This window comes from Lonchura striata, chromosome Z (genome assembly GCF_046129695.1).
Source record: "Lonchura striata isolate bLonStr1 chromosome Z, bLonStr1.mat, whole genome shotgun sequence".
NCBI lineage: Eukaryota > Metazoa > Chordata > Aves > Passeriformes > Estrildidae > Lonchura > Lonchura striata.
This window is the reverse complement of record NC_134642.1, coordinates 35,983,816-36,006,154: the sequence shown is the minus strand read 5'-3', so window position 1 is coordinate 36,006,154 and position 22,339 is coordinate 35,983,816. Positions and strand designations below refer to the sequence as shown.

The following is a 22,339-nucleotide window of genomic DNA, read 5'->3' as shown; positions in this document are numbered from 1 at the left end:
AAAACGAGTGTAACAGTTCCTGTCTACTTACATATAACACTAGAAAACAACAAGTACACAGTTTCAAACAAGATGGTTCGGTATTTAATGTTTACTTAGTTTTTAGTTTTGAAAGCTTAAAAAGTTATACAGTTAGAAACAAGCACTTTTGCCATTCAGCTTTGTCAAAAGAAATTAACAGGAAGTAGGCACATCTTTGTTAAAGAACAAGACTTTGTATCTTACAGTGGTAAGCAACTGGTAAAATAAAATTTAGCTCAAAGTTTGTATTAAACACTCATAGCAAGACAAACATGAAAGGTTTTTTTTCTTCATATTGCACCATCAAGATGAATTTTTATCCATTACCTAGTGATTTATATTGCACATGGACAGCCCAGCTTCATCCATGTTACTGAAAAAATTACAAAGACACTCCAACAAGATTAAGCTTGGGAATGCAGAGTAACACACTTTACCAGTTTGTGTATCTGTGTAAACTACCTTCCAACTCTGGGAGCTCTAATAGTGAAGTTTAATTTCACAGGCTATTGGGAGCTTCTAGTGCAATCCTAAAGGTCTGCAAGATCAGTAGGAAGAAACTGATGAAGAAAGCAATTTCAACAGCAAGATCTACAAAGCCTAGGAAAGCCACACAACAGGCAACTGGGTTCAACTTTGTTGTCAGTGTCCCTTTCTACCCCTCCCCTTCCCTATAAAAACCTCAATTAAATCAGAAAACCTTTGGCCATCAAAATTGATCTACTATAAAAATGTACTTTTATTTACAACTACATATATTGTACACTTCTGCCAGAAACTTGCTTTAACTTTCTGATACCAAAACTAAGGACAAATCAGGGTTGTCTTAAAGCACAAGAGGGATGAAAAGGTATATCAAATTAAGAACTATTTTGCATCTTTACACCTTGCATGTGCTGTCAGCATTACAAGGACCAGACAGCATTTACAAATAGTTTAATATAGCAAGTGATCCCAAACCAATTCCAGATGAGGAATTGCTACAATTTAAAAATCTGTGCGTTTGTAGTGTTTATACAAGTGCAATACTTAATAATTCCAAAATAAAGGGTAACAAAAATGAACACATTGATTTATTCAGTATATCAGTACCAATTCTTACAAGACTAAAGACAGGAGTTCTTTGCAGGATTTGCAATTGGTCCCTAACATTGGCATCTTAAAATTTTGGGGTTCAACTTCCGATACTAACTTCCACTTTGGAAAATCTTCCACTTTAAGGTACAGTGATACAGCCAATGTCCCTACAGGCACAATCTGTGACACATGAGGATAAAAAAATGAAGCTGTAAACTTGTACCCACCTATTAGACAGACCTCACAATCACCCAGTTCAAAACACAGTTACAGCAGTTCAGGGGCTTAAAAGCAGCCTTACATTTCTTCTGATTTTGTGCATGTGAATTTCTGAACTGCAGCCAGCTGGCCAGGATTTAAAATGTTCCTATATCTGTAGCTAGAAGTTAAAAATGTTCCTATATCTGTAGCTAGAAGTTACCCATGGATAAAATCTCAGCCATTGATAAGAATTTCTATCCATGTGAAGAGCCCAGGTTTCACTGTTCATAGTAAAGGCCAGGAGTTCCAGCCTCTTCCTGGGGGCGCAACTTTTGAAACTATGTAAGTTAAGAATATTATTTTTTTGAAGCAAGCATTAAGTCTTGAATGCAAAACTAAGTATTTTATGACTGTTTATGTCTAATACGTGCCAGATGAAAATGGAACCATGGCTAATTATATCCAATTTAAAGAGACTAAAGATTTTCATCCAAGTACTACCTGTGATTTTAACATATGAAGTTCAGGTTTTTTCCTGAAATGCTGCAAAAATCGTAAATGCAGAAGGACTTTGATTATGGGGAATTGCAATCTACTACTAAAAACTAGCACTCAAGTTGTCATGATCAGTTTTCAATGCTCAACTGAAAAGTTAGACTGTTTAATCCAGTTACATTAAATAGCTACGTTTCCCATGAAGATCACCTGGGAAAAATTAGAAACCTGTGTTTGTGGTTTTCACTTCATACTGAATACTATATAGTATAGCATAAGTTAATGTGATAACCAGCTGTATCAAAGTATGAACATATATGTTAAAAACCGGTAAATTTCAGATTCTAGAATAGCATGAAACAGCCCTAAGCTCTACTCTTAACTACAGGGACATGTTTCTAAGAAAAAGGATTCTCAGCCTGCAATAGCAGTGGGGAGCTGCTGTGCTGCTAGCACACTAAGATAACATGTACAGACAAAGAGGAGCTTCCTCACAGTTTTTCCACAAAGCAATATTTTGGTTTAGCCCAAAATATGGGATACCACGTCGTCTCAGCGTTAAGTCTCCTGCCACTGTTATGGACTCAATAATTCTACTCACTGGCCACAGAATTTTCACCCTTTTCATCCTCAGTTCATTATAGAGGACCTACAACATTTCCAACAGGCCAGATTTGCATACCTTTAATAAAACTTTTTGTTGAAAGTAGTACATTGTAACACATCATAGCATTCTTTATTATTTTTTGTCAAATAAGGGAAAAGAAACATAGCAGTTTTAACACATTAACATCTGTTAGGAGATGCTGATAGTTCTGAGTCACAACTGCAGAGGGTGATCAGTCATACTGATATCACTGAACTAGTACATGTATGTTAACTTACAGTGCATCAGATATATGTATAACTAGATAAAAAAACAAGAAGGTCCATCTAGCTTAAATGTTATAGGCAGCCTATTTTGCATTCAAGGTAAAATATTACAAACACTATCCCCAAAGGGCATGTTATTTCCTGTACCTGCATCATCCTATTGGACAGCAGGCAATCAGAATTCACTTCAGCTTCAAAATAATACAGGTTAACTGCCCATAATTATTTTATCCCCATGCAAATTGCATTCTGTGGCTTTTTTCAGCGCCTTAGTTAATTTCACTTGATTATAATTGGAAGCATCTGACTATGATTTAGGCATGCTTATTGCTCTAAAAGAAAAAAGCCCATCTTCAAAATTACTGTGCAAGTATTTTAATAAGATTTGCACACATCTCAAAAAACTCAATTGTATGACTCCCTGGTCTTGGAGTTACATCAGCTGTGGAAGAATCAAGTGAAGAGTTCACTGATGAGGTAAGGGATGTATCCGTAGATTTTCCTTGAGCATCAGCATCTGAATCTTTTGGACAAGATTTATAGTTGCTCACAGAACCTGATCTCTGTGGAGTTGCAGTCCCAGACTTCACTTCAGCAATTTCATCTGGGAATAAGGGAGAGAAGAGGAAAATTTGGTACTGGTATGAAATCCACTTTAGGAAGAGCAAATATCTTCCCCTTCTCACACTTCAAAATCTTGTCTTTTAAAATCTTGATTAATAAATAAACAGCTTTTGCAAACAGTATTTGATACAAAATAAAAGCTTGTATACATAGTAGCACAACAGCAAATGTTCTTATGCTAATTCTTTCTGTGCTCTGAGCTGTACTCCAGAACTATTTACATCTAGTTCAGACTAATACTACTTGTATTTTTTATTAACTGATTTCAGCAGCCACTTGTTCAATTTAAGTTACTTTAAACAAAAACAGGTCAGCATCATAAGATTAAGTTCAATAGCAGTTTGTAGATGTTTTTTCTATAATCTACTTTATTTTTATTCTATTTTTGTTCTCTTTTGGGTATTTATATATTGTTATTATTTGTATTTTATGATAATTCATTACAACATTATACTTGTTAGCATGTGCATTCATTTATTCTTCTCTTTTGAAAGTTTTTTACCATAGACTGTATATTTAGGCTGCACCAACTTATCTTTACCATCAGGATGAAGAAAAAATAGTTTCATCTTAACAGTAGTGTTCTGTTGAAGCATCTCTATCCTTATATTAAATACTGAACGTTAACTTGGCTCTAAGCTGGCTCTTGAAAAATTATTTCAGGAGAAATTGGCGAAAAGGCAGTATCTCTTGTTTACACTAAGCTACTTAAATTTACAAATTGTTAAGAGGAACAAAGTACCATTCACCATGGCAGAGAGAAGGAATGTCAAATCAGTTTAACTACTGGAAGAGATACTCCAAATCTGTGCCCTTGGATTGTATTTCCTTAAAAGGGGAAACCTTAAAAGGCTGCCCTCCCACAGCTGCATGGCTCTAAGCAGTCCAAAAAAATTTCCTTTTTTCCACACAATGTTTTCCTAGGTATGCCATCTACACCAATGGCTGTTGGTAGCTTTCCTTTAGTCTACTATGCCCACAAACAAGTGTTCAGCCTCTATTAGCTCCTATGCTCGCTTCATCTAACCAGGGTTTGTACACTGTGTTAATGTAACTCCATAAAATATATTTTTCTACAGGTTAAACTACATGCTTTCAAGATTTTAGTTCCTGCAAGCATAAAATTCCTACCTCAAATTTTAGCCACTAAAATTAGAACTGGTAGGTTAACTTTGCCTTGCAGCTGATATCTCAGAGCAAAGGGGAAGAAAATTGGAAGGGCAAAAATGAGAAAACTCATGGGCAGAAATAAACAGTTTTAAGTGAAGTGGGTGGGAAAGTGGCAAAGGGTGGCAAAGACAACCACTCACTATCTCCAAAGCAGTCTGATGCCCAGCCAGTCTCCAGGTTACCTTCCCCAAAAGCCCTTTCTTTGCTAGGCATAACATAATACAGCACTGAACGTCCCTTTGTTCAATATGGCTCAGCTCTGCAGAGCTGTTGCTCCCCTGCCAACACAACAGTGTGGAAAAAGAAAGGCTGGATACTATGCCAGTGCTGCTGAGCAACACTCAGCAGCAGTGTGTTATCAATACTGTTTTAGTCACAGATCCAAAACAGTGCCATGTAGGCTGCAAGGAAGAAAACTAACTCCATCTCAGTCAGACCCAGTACAGTGAGGTACAGTCCAAGTCAAATTTAAATGCCTAGATGTCGTGCTGATCTTCACTAGAAAACACTGTTCCCATGCTTACTTCAGATCTAAATTAATGTTTCAATTTGGTGTGAGGTTCCAAAGGCAGCTTAAGTTGGTCCCAATCTCACCTCCAACAATCCTGTCCCCTTTTGCACTACTCCTCAGGAGCTGATATAGCAAAAAAGTAAATGGGATGAAGCAGCTAAGCAGGTATCACAGGAATACTAGTCCAGGAAGGAATAAGGAAATAGATTGGTTTAAAATAAAAAAAGGGCAGCACTAACTTCACTTCTAAATAAGTAAATAAAGACATGTTTCCAAGTAGAATGATTTCCCCTACAACTCATTTAACTTAAATAACTCTTCACATACCATCAATACTACGGAAGTCCAGTAAGTATGTTCTGCTGTCCACCTGATACAACTGGAGACTCATTTTGGAATATGCACTTGTTACTGGATTCTTCCTCCGAACACGCAGATAATATGGATTTACAACCTAGTATGAAAGAGATTTGAGTCAGTTAACCAGAACTGCTTGAAAATCACTACATATTGTTTTTGTCCTTTCAACTCACTAGTATATATAAAGTGATTTCAGATTTCATTACCTGTTGGATTTGAGGGGTGTTGGGTTTTTTTTAGCCAAGAGCAATACATTCCTACAGCCCCAAGAGAAAACTTTAGTATGACTTTTTTTTCCTCTCAGCATGTATATTCTCCCCTCAAAACCCTTCTGGCACAGCAAACACAGACAGGACAGGCACATGAGATTAATGCCAGAATATTTAAACAATTTCAGATGCCTGGGCTATGTAACTACACCACTCAAACCAAAATGCATTGTTGTTTACTGTAAAGTTCCTCTATTTTGTTACCTTCCATTCATAATCCAGCTGTTTAATTGCTCTGCAAACTTCAGCCATGATATCATTTGGTCGACTCTGACTCCGTATTCCCAAGTGCCATTTAGCCCGTCTTACACCTTGGTGTTTTGATTTCTGTGGATTCAGCTCATCAAGGGTGTGGCGAGGACGTGGCGCTTCTGCTACTAAAAATGGCACTCGTTCAGGGTGAGGGCGAGACAGGTGGTGATCATCCAGAAAAGAATCTGGTGGACTTGTGGCCAAGTAGAAGTCTTTGGCCTCGTTCATTATTCTTCTGTTATCTATAATAAGGTGATAAGCAACAGCTAGAGGGTCCTGATGATTTCGGCTGTACAGACAACTTAGCACTTCCTCTTCAGTGCATTCGAACTTCTCACACACTTCTTTTAAGGCTTCATCATCAATCATGGTAGAGCTGTAAGACGGATCTTCAGGAAACAAGTATTTTGGAAGATCCTGTTTAAACCATTCATGTTCCCTAGATTTAAAAATAAAAAAATACTGAGTATATGTAAGTAAAGAAAACATTTTTAACAGGAAATTCCTTTAAAATATAAAATGAGTTTTAGTCTGCGCTGGAAGAAAGAATAATGGTTGCCAGTCCTAGACCCCTTGTAGCACAGACAATAAAACACTACATAAAGTAATCACTGCCTGGACAAGATTTTACTAGATATTTTGCAGGAAACTGAAAAAATATTTTTTCTATCTCATAAATTGCTTAGGAATAGGAATTAGCTGGTTACTTTCTCATTTATTATTTCAGTACCTTCCTTCTCCTATTCTTGTGACTGTTTTGCTGCAGAAAGGGATGATCCTTTTGATTCCCTCTCCTGTTCCTTCCTAGAAGCTTCTTCATTCCTGACCAAACAAGATTACTTTTTCTTTGGTTGTCTATTTTTAGTTATAGGAGCAAGTGTTATAGTTGAAAGCTGGATTTCTGTCTTAGCCAAAGTGTCTGCTGATACGTTTTTAGACCCAGAAATCCCCTCTTCTCTTTGAGGGTGATGATTAGTATTGAGGAGTGCTCATTGGGAATGGGCCAGGTCCCAGCACAGTGTTATAAGCCAGGCCTCCTTGCAACAGCATCTTTCTTTCAAACATTCTATCACTTCATGATGAAATGCAATTTCTGTCATGTCCTACCTGCACATTTTCTCCCACATGCTTTACCACCCATAACCACACTGCTGTGAGGCCTGGGAGATATTCCAAAATAGCTTGTTATTTTCCAAAAAGCCTAAACTATGCTCCTAAGAAATACCAGTAGAAATATTTTGACTGCCCAAGGATATTCAAGATACTGAAGTTATGGCAGTGATGGAGAAAACATCACAGAAGAATGTAGTGAAGGTGCAATTCTGTATTTGTGCCACAGACAAAAAAAACCCATCTATAAAACAAAGATATATCATTGTTAATTGTCTTCCTGAGATGGTACTCAAAACACAGTCACAGTTTCAGTACAGAGCCCAAATACCAGATTAAGCTCAAGGCCAACGTTCTAATTAAAAAAACCCTCAAAATTAAAAAAAAAATAAAACAAAACTTAAAAACCCACAAAAAAATCCACTAAAAACAGCAACAAAATAAAAAACAACAAAAATCCCCCAAAAAACAAAACACCACCCAACCAAAAAAAGTCATTAAGCAGTACCTAGCACAGTAAATAGCAAAAAAAAACCCAAATCTTCAACATGTACAGCAAAAAATGGAACATGGAAGAGATCACACAAATCAATATTGAGAACAGAAAAATCAATATTCTGACAAACAACCATTATAACAGACAGAATTTATAATCATTTTACCTAATATGCTCTATTCAAATCTGTTTTTATCTCAACACCTTCAAGCCCCACACTGGGTATCAAACAGGACTGCTATGGTTTAACCCCAACCAGCAACCAAGCACCACATGGTCACCTGTTTGGTCCTCTCCAGGGAGATAAGGGGCAGAATCAGAAGAGTAGAAGTGCAAAAAAACTTGAGGGTTGAGACAAATTAGGGTTGCTAATTTAATAATTAGCATTTTTTTTTTTTTAATTCTAAGCAAAGAGAAGAAGTCCAAAAACACAAGAGAGGTGACAAGTAAACCCAAGAAAGACAAATAATGCAGATAAAAACAATTGATCATCGCAAAATGTTTGATGACCAACAGACCAGCCCCACCAGCCTTCCTCTTAATTTTTACTGCAGAATATGACTCCATATGGTATGGAATATGCCTGTGATCAGTTGGGGTCCGCTGCTCCAGCAGTGTCCCCTCTCAATTCCTTGTGCACCTCCAGCCTGCTCTGCTGGGACAATGTAATAAGCAGAAAAGACTTTGGCTCTGTGCAAGCCCTGCTCAGCAGTAACTACAACATCCACCTGTCAGCAAAACTATTTTCAGACCAAATTCAAAATACAGTTACTGTGAAAAAGTTCAACACTATTCCAGCCCAAATAGGCACAGTGCACTAAGCTCTACTCAGTGTGATCCTGAGAACACTTCGCCTCAGGACATATGTGCTGAGCAAAATATAGCTTAATCAGAAAAAGTTAATTTGGAAGCAGAAAAATGTGTTTCCATACCACAACAAAGGCTCAGCCATAGCTGGGATGACTAAACCCAGAGGAATATTACTGTTACTATTCATGGCACCAAGCCTCTCCCCTTGCATGCACATACATACAACCCCTAGAAGAATTAAGGTATTCAAGTCAGTTTGTCCTTTAAACTGTGAGGTGACATGTCATATTGATAATAGGACAGAGCTGTTTTGGATTCAAAATCCATCCATGTTCTGTAACCAGCATTTTTCAACATCTGTTTCACACCACTTCTTTTCCACACACTATTTATTTAACACAACTGAGGTAAGCTAAGTTCCCAACCATTCAAGTTGTACAATGCTTAGTTCTCTCAGTGGAGGGAATGGGAGTACTTTACTTCCCATTGTAATAAAGTAGTAAGGGATAAGTATGCCACATTTTTTGTTCCACTAAGTAAACAAACAATGCTAATTTCCTAACTTCCAACCCTAAAAGGAACAGCATTTTCACTATGGTAGTATAGCAACATTCTTTCCTTAGAGCTTCTTGCAAAGAAAATTAAGCTGCTGCATGAAGTACATTTGTCTCACCAATATTTTTTTTTTTATTTGATCCAGAGCACATGTGTCAACACAATCAACTTCTCCAGAAACATCTCTTGGAATCTGGAGCCCATGATGACTCTCTCTACCTACAAACTTTAATTTATCAGTACTTGGTGAAGTAATTACCACTCATACACAAATCCTTGCCAGTGCTTTGAAGCTAGAAATTGTTGCCTTACATGTGGAATATTCACAGTCTTAACAAATAACTTCTCAGAGCCTGAAGAAAGATTAATAAAAGCAGTAGTTATCAGATTAAAGAGACATTTACAGTAGAGTACACTGGTTCCTAGCAGCAAAGAGAATTTTCTTTCCCCAGAAAAGTCTATATAGTGTAATCTTTGCAAACTATTATGCAAGTAAACAGATTTGCTATGGCAATCTTAAACCTCAAGAGTTTCAGAATTTCCATATATAATATAAATAATTTGCTTTACTATGATCTCCAAAAGACACTTTATTGTCTACTGCAGATCAGCACTACAGGAGGTCAAACCAAGACATCAGAAGCTGAATTTTTCATCTCAGTCTAGAAAATATAGACAAGCTGTATGACTAACTTCTTTGTTCTTCATATTTGCACTATTGTAATTCCAGGATCTTGTGATCGGACATCAGCAAGTGTTTTACCTAATGTCTCTGATTGTTGCTCTTTTCATTGGATCCACTTGCAGCATGTGCTTCAAAAGACTAATTACAGATGGATTCAGGTACTGAGGGGTATAAAAGATACCATCACATATCTTCTTAAAAAGGGTTGGCACATGATCATCATCAAATGGAAGCGTTCCACATAACAAAGCATAGAGAATAACCCCACTGCTCCAGATATCTACTTCTGGACCTGCATATAACCTGTGAAAAATAATAATTATTAGTGATTTGTGTTTAATACATTTGCATATGTTTTCTGTCATTTTTCCATTGTCTCACAGTAATCAAAAGCATGTGAACTCGGGACAACTGATTTTGCAAGCACTATACCATTTCAGTTCTATTCTATGCCTCCCTTGGACTTCTGTATTCTTCCCTTTCTAATATATAACAGGGCACAAGTACAGTTTTCCTCTCTAATGAGTAACAATAATCCTCAGTGCAATCTCACACAATGTCAAACTGAAAGAAACATGCATCTACTACTACAAAAGCCCACATTATATATTGTTATCAGTGTTTTAGAGGAATCTGTACAAAGTCAGTTATCCCCCAAATTGGGGCTGAAAAGTTTAAGGTAAGTAAATATAGCAGAACATGTTGCATATTCTATGCCCCTGCCAGAGGAAACCAGACATTTGGCCTCCAATCAACGGGAGGCAATATTAGGGTAAGTAGCTAAAAGCAGATTTGACAATCAGGGCTTACGAAAAGGGAAGTTACCTCCAAAATGAGTATATACTCTGCAGCAGGTATTTCACTACTACTCAACTTCACAGCAGACTCTGCCTGTAACTCTGAACTTCAGCTTCAAAGATCTGAGCTGTACATGAGATTTTTAAAGCAATTCAGGCAGAGTGTACACAATGCATTCAGGGCATTAGACATCACCTCTACCTTACAGGAACTATTCAGAGCTAGCTCACAGGAGCTTTAAACATTTTAAAAATTATCAATACCACTAACAGTCCTCAGTTTCTCAGCATCAAGCTTGTCAACTGAATTACTTTTGTAGCCTTTAAAATCACGCAGCAACATGACTGAAGTACATGCATACATGTATCCAATATAAAAGAAACTACCTTCCAGAAATTACTTCTGGTGCAGCATAGTTAGGGGAACCACAGCTTGTTCTTAAAAATTCTCCATCTGACATCATATTTGATAGACCTGAAAGTGTATAAGAGTAACTACTAAAAATTAAGGGAGCAAAATTATTTCACACTGCATATACCACCTAGAACAAACCACTAGTGATTCAAATTAGAAAATTAACAAATTTATTCCAGTTAAGAAATAGTATTATTTGGAATTAGGGAATTTTTATATGAGCATGCCACATAATTCTCCATATATTTTACCAGAAATCTGAGTAACATCAATATATTACTGCCCACAGCCTAGAGATATTTGAGAACATATTCATTTCTAGACTAGAACAGTTAAATTTGGATGACACAGGCATGACAAGAGAAAAAAGTTGCTCTAACGGAGATGAAGATAGGAAGATACGATTTTGATCATTAACAAGAAAGTACTAAAATTCTCATTTGCTTCTAAAATGCCAAAGTGGGAAATGCTACCACATAAATTCCGTAAAAATCTGTTAGAGGTTACACAGAAGAAGGGAACTGAGGAGTAAACATGACTTTACTACAATTTACAGCCCTACACTATGCATCTGTTTCCTGCATCACTGTAGTTTAGTAGTTTGCTTTTCAGACACCCAAAGTGTGCTTTAAAACCAGGCCACCTGCATTCACCAGCACTCAGTATAGTCTAACAAATGTAGAAATTTTCTTCTAGTTTCCTCAGTGAGGCTGCATGATCAAGACTCCATAAGCCAAAGAACTCAGTCTCCAAGAAGGAATTATGCCCTTTTATGGGTCAGCAGGGTATGTGGAGAGGAAAGAGTACAGCTTGGCTAGCTTTCATATTCTAATATACAAAAGCTTTTATTAAGCTCATGAATAAATGAGTGCTATAGTTTTGCTGACGCTGTTACAGGAAGCTATTTTTGTAAGTCACTGTACTTAATTTCTTTACTACATGAACTGTTTCACCCAAATAATTTTCTTCACATGAGAAACCAATATGATTCCCAGGGCCCACACAATTGAACACCATACTTTTAAAACATACTTCAGATTCTTAGCATTACCTAACACCTTTCACTGGAGACTTACATAAGCATTATCCAATATGTCTACAAGAGATCTGTCATGACACAGCAGCATGGATACCTTACTATGCTTATGTGGTGAGGTTTCCTGTGTCAGATGGTTCCAACACCTAGTTTCAAGGCTTCTCTGCAGCTGTGACATGAACAGCTGGCATAAACAAATCAGGAAGACTAGTGTATTTTTCTATAGCACTGTAGCTTCTTAAAGAAGATTAATTGCCCCTGCACTGTTCTTCCAGGAGAGCTAAGCATCTACATTTTACATATGGTGAAACAGAAAAGGAATGAGTTCTGAAGAAGAAAGATCAGAAACTAAGTTTAGAGAAAATAGAGAAATTGGTTAAGTGAAACCAAACTAATCAGTTCCCAGTTTCAGCCAATCACAGAAAATACCTCAGGAGAAAGCAAGACAGCTTGAGAGGAAAACAAGTTCAACAAGTGATCAAGAATATTATTTTGCTTTACATCTATTTTCTTCATGTTCTTCTATTGTATCCCCACCAGGATATTAAAGTATACATACTTTGCTTGATGTTTCCTATTGTTATTAACAGGATCTAACACCAGAAATCAATCAGATAGAAAAATAAAGCAGTACTTACCAAAGTCAGCTATCTTGGCATTCATATGTGCATCAAGAAGCACATTTTCAGGCTTCAGATCTCTATGTACTACCATGTGCCTGTGACAGTAATCCACACCAGAAAGGATTTGCTGAAACAAACGTCTACTTTCCTTCTCATCAAGCTAAAACAGACCAAGATTTTAAATAATTAAGAGACAGTGGAAGTTAACCTGTTTTTCATTTTTACCAGTCAGAGAAAACTTTCCCATGACCTAAACTTATCAATTATACTTACCATTTGATACTTTAAATAGCAGATTATCAGAACTTGTAGCAAGCAGCTTCATATCTTACATCATTTTGTTTGTACCACAGCTCTAAAGTGACTCAAACAAAACATATCCACTTACTCAGAAAGTAACTGGAAGTTCTTAATGACACTTTTGAAACTGGGTTTGGCACATGATACCTACTCACTAATTAGAACCATAAGCACTCAAACACTTAGCTTTGTATAACTGGAATTATCAGTTTGATGTTTAAGCACAGCACAAGATTTAAGCTGGCAAAAGCAGCTGAAATGCAGCACAGAAATTATAATTTTCAGATGCTATTTATGCTATCAGCAGCTAGTCCCAAACAGCAGATGTAGGTGGGCATTTCCTACAAAGACCCATAATTCACGTCAGTTTGTCCCAACAACTGAAGTATCCTGTATATCTAGTCTGTAAAAAGGGACTTCAGATCTTGCACACAAGCTGTTTTAATAGTAGAAGACAATAATAAGGAGACAATGGTAGCTTTCTAATACTGGGATATACTAAAATAAATAAACAGTTTTCAGCTATTCCAACTGGGCACACAATTATCTGGTTTATTTTCAGCCACTGTAAATTGTAGATTAGTAGAAAGGAAGAATGCTATGACAAAGTCACACAAAGATTTGGAATGTGTTAACATACAACCATTTGTACTTAAAAAAAAAACCACAGTCATAAAATATATTTTACTTGATAGCAGCAAAATCAAAACTGAATACAAGAAAACACACCCACATTTAACAAGGTGTAACCAGTACCCCTTGTTCCCAGCCCATGATAATGTGGTTAGCTTAATTAATACCACTTAGTGAGGCAAGCAGCCATTCTGTGACCATGCAAGTCATGTGTTCATGCCCTCTTCCTCTTTATCAGGCCCTGGAGGTCCTGTGAAACAAACAAACCAGTTTTCCTCTTCCTCTCCCTACCACCCTCAAGATTCCTGGGTGTCAGGCTGATTATCTGCTGCCTTAGCAGCCTTTCTCAGGCACAGAGCAATGGATGACTCTGCCATGGCATATGGAGCTGCAACAGAAGCCAGAGCAATGTCTTTTACATTAGTTATGAGTCCTAAATGGGAATGAAACTCAGGACTTCTCAATGACCACACACATTCCCTGCTTCCTCTGAATACTGAGTGACTTTCAAGGCTAGACTGTGACTGTTATATGGACATAGCAAAATATGTATTAAGATTTGACCAGATCTACAGTGGGTCTAGGTGAATAGATATCCCAAGTTATGTTGTGTAAAAATTCTTTACTACGCTACTTATAAATTATACTAATATGCATTCTGCTCATAGAAATCCTATGCTACTCTAATCATAAATGCTATGCTACACAAATCATAATATTCTTTTGAGAAAAGAAAACTTTTTATTGTATCATTCTGACAAAGATGCCCAAAAAGATAACCAAAAGTCTGGCCCCTCAGTGTAGAGTGACACAGGAACGTTGCAAATGCAGTAACAGAATGCAAGTCACTGATTTGCAGAGCTGGACTACTTCTTACCCTTCCATTTTTACAGATATAATCAAACAGTTCTCCTCCAGAAACATATTCCATCACCATGAAAATGTCAGTGGGTGTACTGATGACCTGGTACCTAATAAGAGAAAGTATCTATTAGTCTACACATGCAGTAAAACACTAGTTACATTTAGTTAAAACTGAAGTCACACAAATAATCAGATAAAAAATATACTTTAAAATAGCTATCTATCAGTCTACAGCTACTGGAATGCTAATATTTTTCAGGAGCTTTTTACTCTCACTGTGTGATTTCAAAGACTAGCAGAAAATTTGTAATCCCTACCAGGAATATCAGTCCTTGCTCTCTCAGAGGAACAAGTGATTTCTTTAAGACTGTTTAAGACTATAAGAGTGTATAAGACAGTGCTGCCTCATCAACAGCTTCATGCAGTGGAAATGGACTACAAAAGGACTTTGCTAGCACTGCAAAAACACACTTCAACATTAACATGCAAAAAAATTCACTTGCCATAAATGAAAAAGTACACTTCAAGACTAGGAAAAAATTCCTCTTAATAATAATAATGAACAGTAATATTTAAGAGTATGGATCTCTGGTTGTTATATTTTTATCATTCTACTTCAATTAAATTTTAAAAACATACGTTTGAAGCTTTGAAATAACAAGTTTAAGGACAAAATCAAAATTTAAGAGATTTTGATTTTTTCTAATATCCTTACTAAAAATTATTTATTTTGTTCTCTTTACAGCATTCCACATGCAAAAGAAAAAATTTTACCTTTGATTCCCTGAGAAAGAAACTATTATCTCAAATCTGCTGAACTGTTTAGCAACACCACAAGCACACATTCTTCTTTCACCCTGGTATGTCACTTGGTGCACTGACACTTCCTATTCTATTCCTGCTATAGGTATGCCCTTTGTACCCATTCACAGATTAACTGAAAGCACTAGCAATTTTGCTGACAAATCAGCTCAGCAGTCTTCTGAAAACTAGCCCTCTGAAGAAGTGGGTGAGTTGACCTTACACAATGTAATTCAGCTTCAGTGTAACAGCTGTTGCTGAATTAAAGAGACACGGCAATCTGCCAGTGGCAGTGGGGTCTTTAGACAAAATTCTACCAATAAAACAAATACCCACATCATGACTAAGACAGTGGCATTCACCCACACTCTGGAAGTGCAGATTATTTTAACAGGAAATTAAAGTCAAAGAAAATTGATGTTACTTATCATTTATTACCACAGATGAGACATGAGGGGTCTACTCCAGAACATAGTTTTACTCTGAAATCCACTGATGAACTATTGGTCAACTAAGAGATGTAATCAGGCACATTTTAAATACCACATTTAGACAAAGGGTAGCCACTACACTGAAGATTTCTGAAATAGCAATCACATTTATCAAACTTTACATCCTTAATTCAGAAAATCTTGCAGAGCACCACCTACACTGAAAAAACATATATCACTGACCAGTGCATCACTAAAAACACTTTGAGAAGATACAATAAACTTACTATAAAAATGACCTTTACACTCTTGTTCTTAGTAACTTATTTTCCAAGGGAAAAAAAAAAGATCAAACATAAAAAGTAAAATGAAATACCCACTAAGCTGAGACATGACTGTTATTAGAAATATCTGTAATGACATTACCTTTCATACACCTATCCAAAGAATGCCTAAGCAATTATCTAATGGAAACTCTCCAGCCTGCAGTAAAGATCAGCTTTGTGAAAACACATCACAGAGGGCACAGCTGCATACTTCGAAGCTGGTTACTTTTCTAACAAGATACTGTTTGTAGTTTAACAAACTACATTGCCCTATAAGTGCATTTCAGATCAGTGAGAGCAAAAAGAGATTACTGCCTAAGTTTGATTACAGTAAGCAAAACTTACAGCTTAATTATATGAGGATGCCTGAAGAGTTTGAGGTTCTGAATCTCCCTGCGGATTTTGCCTACAACATCAAGGCTGCGAATCTTCTGTCGATTCAGGATCTTCACGGCAACTTTATGCCCAGTTAACTCATGTTTTCCAACTGCAAGAAACAAGGAAGTATTTAGTCACGGTTTTCAATTGCTCAGTTACAACATTACTTCTTCTTTTAGAATGTAGCCATAACACTAGCATTCCACATATCCCCATAATCTTTGGGGAGGTTGAAAAACAGATGGTATGGAATTTCTTCAGCCCTACTCCAATTTCTCCCACAATTCTATCATTAGAAGATGTATACATGGAAGTACTTCTTTAAACCTAACCAGCAGAAGTCTTGCAGTATAACATTTTTTGCAATACTGGTTTTAAAAAAAATTTTTAAAAAAGCATATCCCCAGACCCTGCCACCCTTGCTAATTCGAGAGAGCATTTTCTCTCCCTGTGTAAGTCACTCCAAGCTTTTGGCTTATTTGGCAACCCACTCTAACATGTTTTCCTGTACCTCTTCTACTTCATCTGCAAGGATCACTCCTATTGAAGCCTGCTTTAGCAATTGCTCTGAATTACCAGCGTAAGTACCTGATCAGTTTACTTATAAAAATGTATCTGTCTTTGGAGCAGTCTGACAGTTCCACATTCTGTGCAGTTAACACCAGAGCTTTATTCTATTTAAATAAGTGGCAAATGTGATGAGAAATGCACAAAAAATAGAACAGAAACAAGAAAAAACAATGCAAACATGCAAACATGCAAATTGATGCATTCCTAGAAGTGGAAAAGAAACTAAGGATGGTTTCACTGTTCTTTAAACAGAGGAACTAAAAAGTATAAACAATTTCACACTAAGCTACCTCTCTTAAGAAAGTCCCTAACTTCGCAAGTGCTATTGGGAGTAATCACAGCAAAGTCCATCAGCATATTTTTTTTAAACCCAAAACACGATCACACATGGAACAACGAGAAGCTAAGTATCTTTTTTACTAGAAGGCTTCCCTACCTGCACGGCTGCCACATGCAGTGATTATAATAATACCATTCATTTGCCATGCCACCCTGACTTCTACTGTACAAAGATAAGCCAGATTCTCCAGACACACACATGGCTCACCCTTGTCCATGACATTTGTAACAGAACTGTGCTGATCACCATACTCACTCATTTGGGTGCCTACCCTTGCTTGAGAATTTAAATAAGTCCTGGGCTTTAAGTTTTATTTAAATATATACATGGGAAGCTATGATTAAGCAGCAGTGATCCACAAAAATCTTTCTGTGTTCAAAATATAATCTGGATAGAACAAACAAACATCCATTAATCTGTAAATCTCATTCCAGCACAAAAGACCTTCCTGCTGCCTTCTGCCTCTACATCAAGCTAAAAACCAATGCAAGTAAGAAATTTGTAGCAGAGAGGCAGAAAATAATAATAAGCATCTGTGTGCTTATTCTTACAAGATGATGGCCACCTATAAAATTAAGCAGTCTGAATTCCTGTAGGGAACTAAACAATGGATTATCCAAGACCCAGAACCATGACAATGCTGCACTGAGAAATGCCTAGTACATGAAAAAACAGAAGAGCTCTGACTAGGATGAAAAGACATCCCCTCATTCAGTGGGGCCATTATCTAACAATGGCCACAATAAACAAAGTATTGGGCAGGCCTATTGGCACTACTGAGGAATGCAAGCTCTAGAGACACAGCAAAGCAGTGGCAGGTGAGTGCCTAGAAATGTATAAGAACTACTTGCTTTGAACCAGACCTTCAATCAAAGCAATCACATTCCCTTTATCTTATTCAAATGTGATTGAAGTTTAAAGGAACCAAAAAAATTATATCACCTATGTTCAAACCCTCAGAAGTAAAGAATCATCATAAAATATGACAAAAATTAGAAAAGCAACTATTCTAATTGCAAAGTCTTTATTCATCCATAATGGGAACTGAAATAAACCAGGAGTATTTGAAAAAAAAAATTAAATCTAAACAAACAAACAAAAAAAAAGCCCCCCCCACAACTTTAATCAGCAAGTTAAAATACAACATTTGTTCTGGTTAGTAAGAAGCAATTTCTTAGAAACCAAGCAAAAATCTTTTGGTCAAACACACGACTGTCTCTTATGCTGTACAAAGTACATTTAAGAAGGTGTTTATTACAGTAAAAAAATACATATTTGACCAAGTCTACAGTTTAGAATATAAATACACAGTTCTAATATGCACTGGGTTATAGTCTCATTTTTAAGCCATTTTGTTTCATTTCTGATTTGTCAGTCTACCTTAGACTGGAATTCCATTCGCACTCAGAAAAGCATTAGAAATTCATTAGCTACAATCTAAGTTCAATATGCAAGCCACATAAGAAAAGAGCTTTTCAAAACAATTTTTCCTTTCAAAAGTAATTAAACTAACATTTGCAGTTGACTGAAATTCTAGCTGTCATAGCCTTCAAGGCTGTGAGCCTCATGCCTTAGTTTTATTCACTGAGAGAAAATAAGATTTTCTGCTTCTTCAACTCCATCAGCTCTGAATAAATTATTGTAATGAAAACAGTGTGGTTCAATGCCAGTGCAAAAATATCACAAAAAGTCTGTTCTCTTGCTTAAGACATTTCAAATTCAATCTCTATTTTCTTCAGAAATATTGGGATTACTTTTACTCAATTTGAAATTATAACAAATTAGCCTTTTAAGATACAAGTAGCCTTTCCTGGATACAGTTCAAGGTATCTGTTACCGGTAAAACAGCAGATACCAGCTGGTAACAGACTGCTGACACTTTTGAATTCAACATTAGGACAGAAGTGAAAGCGTCACCCCAGATGATAACATCATGTAGAAACGTAAGCAGCCAGTGTTACCTTCCTGAAATCTACTTTTCATTACCACTTGATGGAAGTTTTACCTATAAAAGGGATCGCACCCTAATGTTCAACTAGCTATCAGCCCTTCAAAATAATCTCTGCAGAAAAAAAAAAACCAAAAAACTAATTCATTTAACAGACACACTATATTCCTGTATTTCTTTTTTTTTCTGATAATATGGCTTTGCATAGTGTCAATATTTTCATTAAAACAACAGAGTCTCAAAGCAGCAGCAACTTATTATTAACTGTAGAAGTGCAGGAGGACAAGTCTCTATCTTGTTCAACAGTTCTCCAATTAGAAAAAACTGATTTTGAGGCCATGAAGACCAAATACAACATACTTATGAAATACAGGTATCAGTCATTAAGTTTTTAGAGGAAAAAAATAATAATCTGAAGGCTATGTTGTATTTAATGAAAAAATTTGCAGCAGGCCAAAAAGCCAATCCATAGCTCAGAGGGAAGCAGTCTTTAGGATTATGAGCTAAATAAATTTTTTCAATAACAAGGTAAAAAATCCTAAACAAGAATAGTGCATGCTATGCAAAGCCACCTTGCTGCACGTTAGATGCCATAGGGATCTACAGTGTTCATTTGTTCACAAATGTCTCTTATTGTTGCCTTGACCCAGACTACTTGGTTTGCAACCTATACAGAACAGTATTGATACTCTAGATACAGAGAGCTGGAACAATTATTGTATATTTAGAGCTGTAAGTAATATCACTCATATTCTCAGTAGGGACCACTGGAAGCCTATCTTCCTTTTATGAAAGATAACTTGGAAAAAAAGTATCTGGAAATAAGTGTGCATCTAGTTTCAGGAGGAAATGAAGCATCTAGTTTCAGGAGGAAACATCAGCAGTGCTTAAAAAGTTTTACACTGAATTCTAGTAAAGTCTGGACATGAATGTGTCTCATACAATTGGTTTACATTCAGTAGTATTCCATGTCAGCTTTTCATTTCAGTGGCATTTTAACTTTGCCTAGATTATGTCTCAGAACAGCCATTTCTGAGACTGCCCATCTGAGGCACAGTCTGGTAAACCAAGTCACTCAGAATTAATTCAGAGTGGCAGAGACAGGTGAAAATTGTAAACTGGACAGAATCACACCAGTGACAACTATCAGCAGCATGAATTCATCAGAAAGCAACGGCAGGAGACCTTTCACAATTATCAAATAAAGCACTGACTTTCCAGTTTGATTTTTCCAGGTTGCCATCACTGTTAGAGTGAAACATTCACTTAGCCAAATGTCTGACCCCCTACATTACCTGAGCTCAAGGTATATGCTAATTGAATTTTAAGAAGTGAATACATGTTCTTCACCTTATATCAACTGATGAAACCATATCACCAGAGAAGGAAATTATGAAAACAGGAAAAACAATTGTAGATCTGGTATTAAATGAAGAAAACGTGTGCTGAAGAGGAAAACCAGTGCATCATAGATAAAATGTTCCTTATTAAGCACAGCTGAAACAAGACAAAAGTAACACAGTACATAACATGGGGACAAGAAAAGTAGTAGCACAACAGCACTCTCCTAAATTTAGGATCATACTAGAACATTGATGGTATGTTAATCTTAGTCTTCTGTTGGATGTTGGGTAAAAAAAACACAAAACAAACACAGCTTTGACCCCTCCCCTCAAGCAGGCAGTCCTTCCATGAGGAAAGAGAACTTAATGCTTGTCTGCTGCATCATCTCTTTTCTCTCTACTCAAGGAAGTACTAAGTTCCCACAGAAAAGAATGGGAATTGCTAGACCGGGGAGGGGGAGGGGAAAGGTCACTATTCCAAAATGGCTGGGGCTGTTCTTTTATAAGTTTCCCTTGAAAAAGAGACTTGAAGGGCTGTGCTTTCCAGATATTTTTACTGCTTTCCTAGAGCAAATTATCATCCTATTTACTATACCTTATTGATTTTTTTCATAACTCATCAATAGCTAAAAGAGGTTGTGCAGAGCAGATACAATGGATTATCTACACGGAGGGGGGGGAAAGCTGCGGTTTTTATGCACCTATTAAGAACCACAACCCTTATGAAGAGCTAAGCTCAGGCTTAGCTCTACTCATTTGAGAAAGGATGTTTTTGATTTGCTTGCCCCAATATTTTAAGTTCTCACAAGCAGCACGACAGGAAAACTAACGCTTAGTCCTGCGGTGAATGGCACTATGGGGAAGTTTAAATCCTACCTTATTTCTACTAGCCTCCAAATAAGCAGTATAGCATCCATAGCCCTACACTGGAATTTTTTTTTAAATCTGAGCTGAAAAAAAACCAAAAAACGTTGTTAACCACTGGTCAAGCGGATTGAACATGAAGTTTTCCGTATCTGCAGATCAGCTGTGTTACCAAATAATCCAACAATCCCAGACCCATCTTTTTACGCTTATTTTTCTGTTGAGAGAGCAATGTTGCCTTCCGTACAAGGGCATCGAGAGTTCATACCTGAGCATCAAAATGCTATATACGAAGCTCGAGGATTTAAGACTTCCTGCTTTCGTTACACGACCGGTGTTGTTCCACACAGAGACAGCATTCAGCGGTTATTTCCGCAAGCGCAGATGAGGAAGCTGTTTCTGCCCAGCCGCTGCATCCCGCAGCGGGACCGCCAGTCCCACCCCAGCAACTCAGCCCGGACAAGCCCCACTCCGCGCTCCGATCGCCCCGCGGCCCCGCTCACCCTTGACTTTCCCGAAGGTGCCGACGCCCAGCGTGTCGCCCAGGATGTAGTGCCCGATCTTCACCCGCCCGTGCTCGTGCTTCTGTTTATCCGCCACCGCCGCCATCTTGAGGCAAGGGCCGAGCCTGCGCATAGCGCCCGCCCGCGCCACGCCAGAGCGCCGGCGGGAGGAGCAACCACAGAGCGCCCGCCCGCGCCACGCCAGAGCGCCGGCGGGAGGAGCAACCACAGAGCGCCCGCCCGCGCCACGCCAGAGCGCCGGCGGGAGGAGCAACCACAGAGCGCCCGCCCGCGCCACGCCAGAGCGCCGGCGGGAGGAGCAACCACAGAGCGCCCGCCCGCGCCACGCCAGAGCGCCGGCGGGAGGAGCAACCACAGAGCGCCCGCCCGCGCCCAACCCGGAAGCGGCCGGCGCGCTGACCTCCCTCCCGCCCTGGCCCAGGACCAACCATTGCGGCTCTGGGGGAGGCCGGGCCGGCCCACGGGTGCCCCGGGGGGAGCGGGCCCTGCTGGGCCGCCCAGCGGGGAGGTGGCGGGGCGGGCGGTGCTGCTCGTCAGCAGCGAGCCCGCCCTCATAAAATGGGCCTCCCAGCTCTGTGTTTCCAATAGCCTTGTAAATAAAATCTGTTTGTTCTCCTCAGTTCCTCTTCACTCATCC

General features: G+C 38.0%; 1 protein-coding gene across 1 annotated transcript; it reads right to left on the bottom strand.

Moving 5' to 3' along the window:
* Nucleotides 1–76: 76 nt before the first annotated feature.
* PRKAA1 (protein kinase AMP-activated catalytic subunit alpha 1) lies at nucleotides 77–21,856 on the bottom strand. The gene is made up of 9 exons (XM_021551496.3): nucleotides 21,682–21,856; nucleotides 16,081–16,222; nucleotides 14,191–14,284; nucleotides 12,396–12,540; nucleotides 10,694–10,781; nucleotides 9,588–9,812; nucleotides 5,806–6,292; nucleotides 5,300–5,426; nucleotides 77–3,271 (listed from the first exon to the last, which is right to left on the bottom strand). The coding sequence occupies exons 1-9, from the start codon at nucleotides 21,812–21,814 to the stop codon at nucleotides 3,027–3,029; spliced, it is 1,686 nt and encodes a 561-aa protein (XP_021407171.3). The 5' UTR covers nucleotides 21,815–21,856; the 3' UTR covers nucleotides 77–3,026.
* Nucleotides 21,857–22,339: the final 483 nt, after the last annotated feature.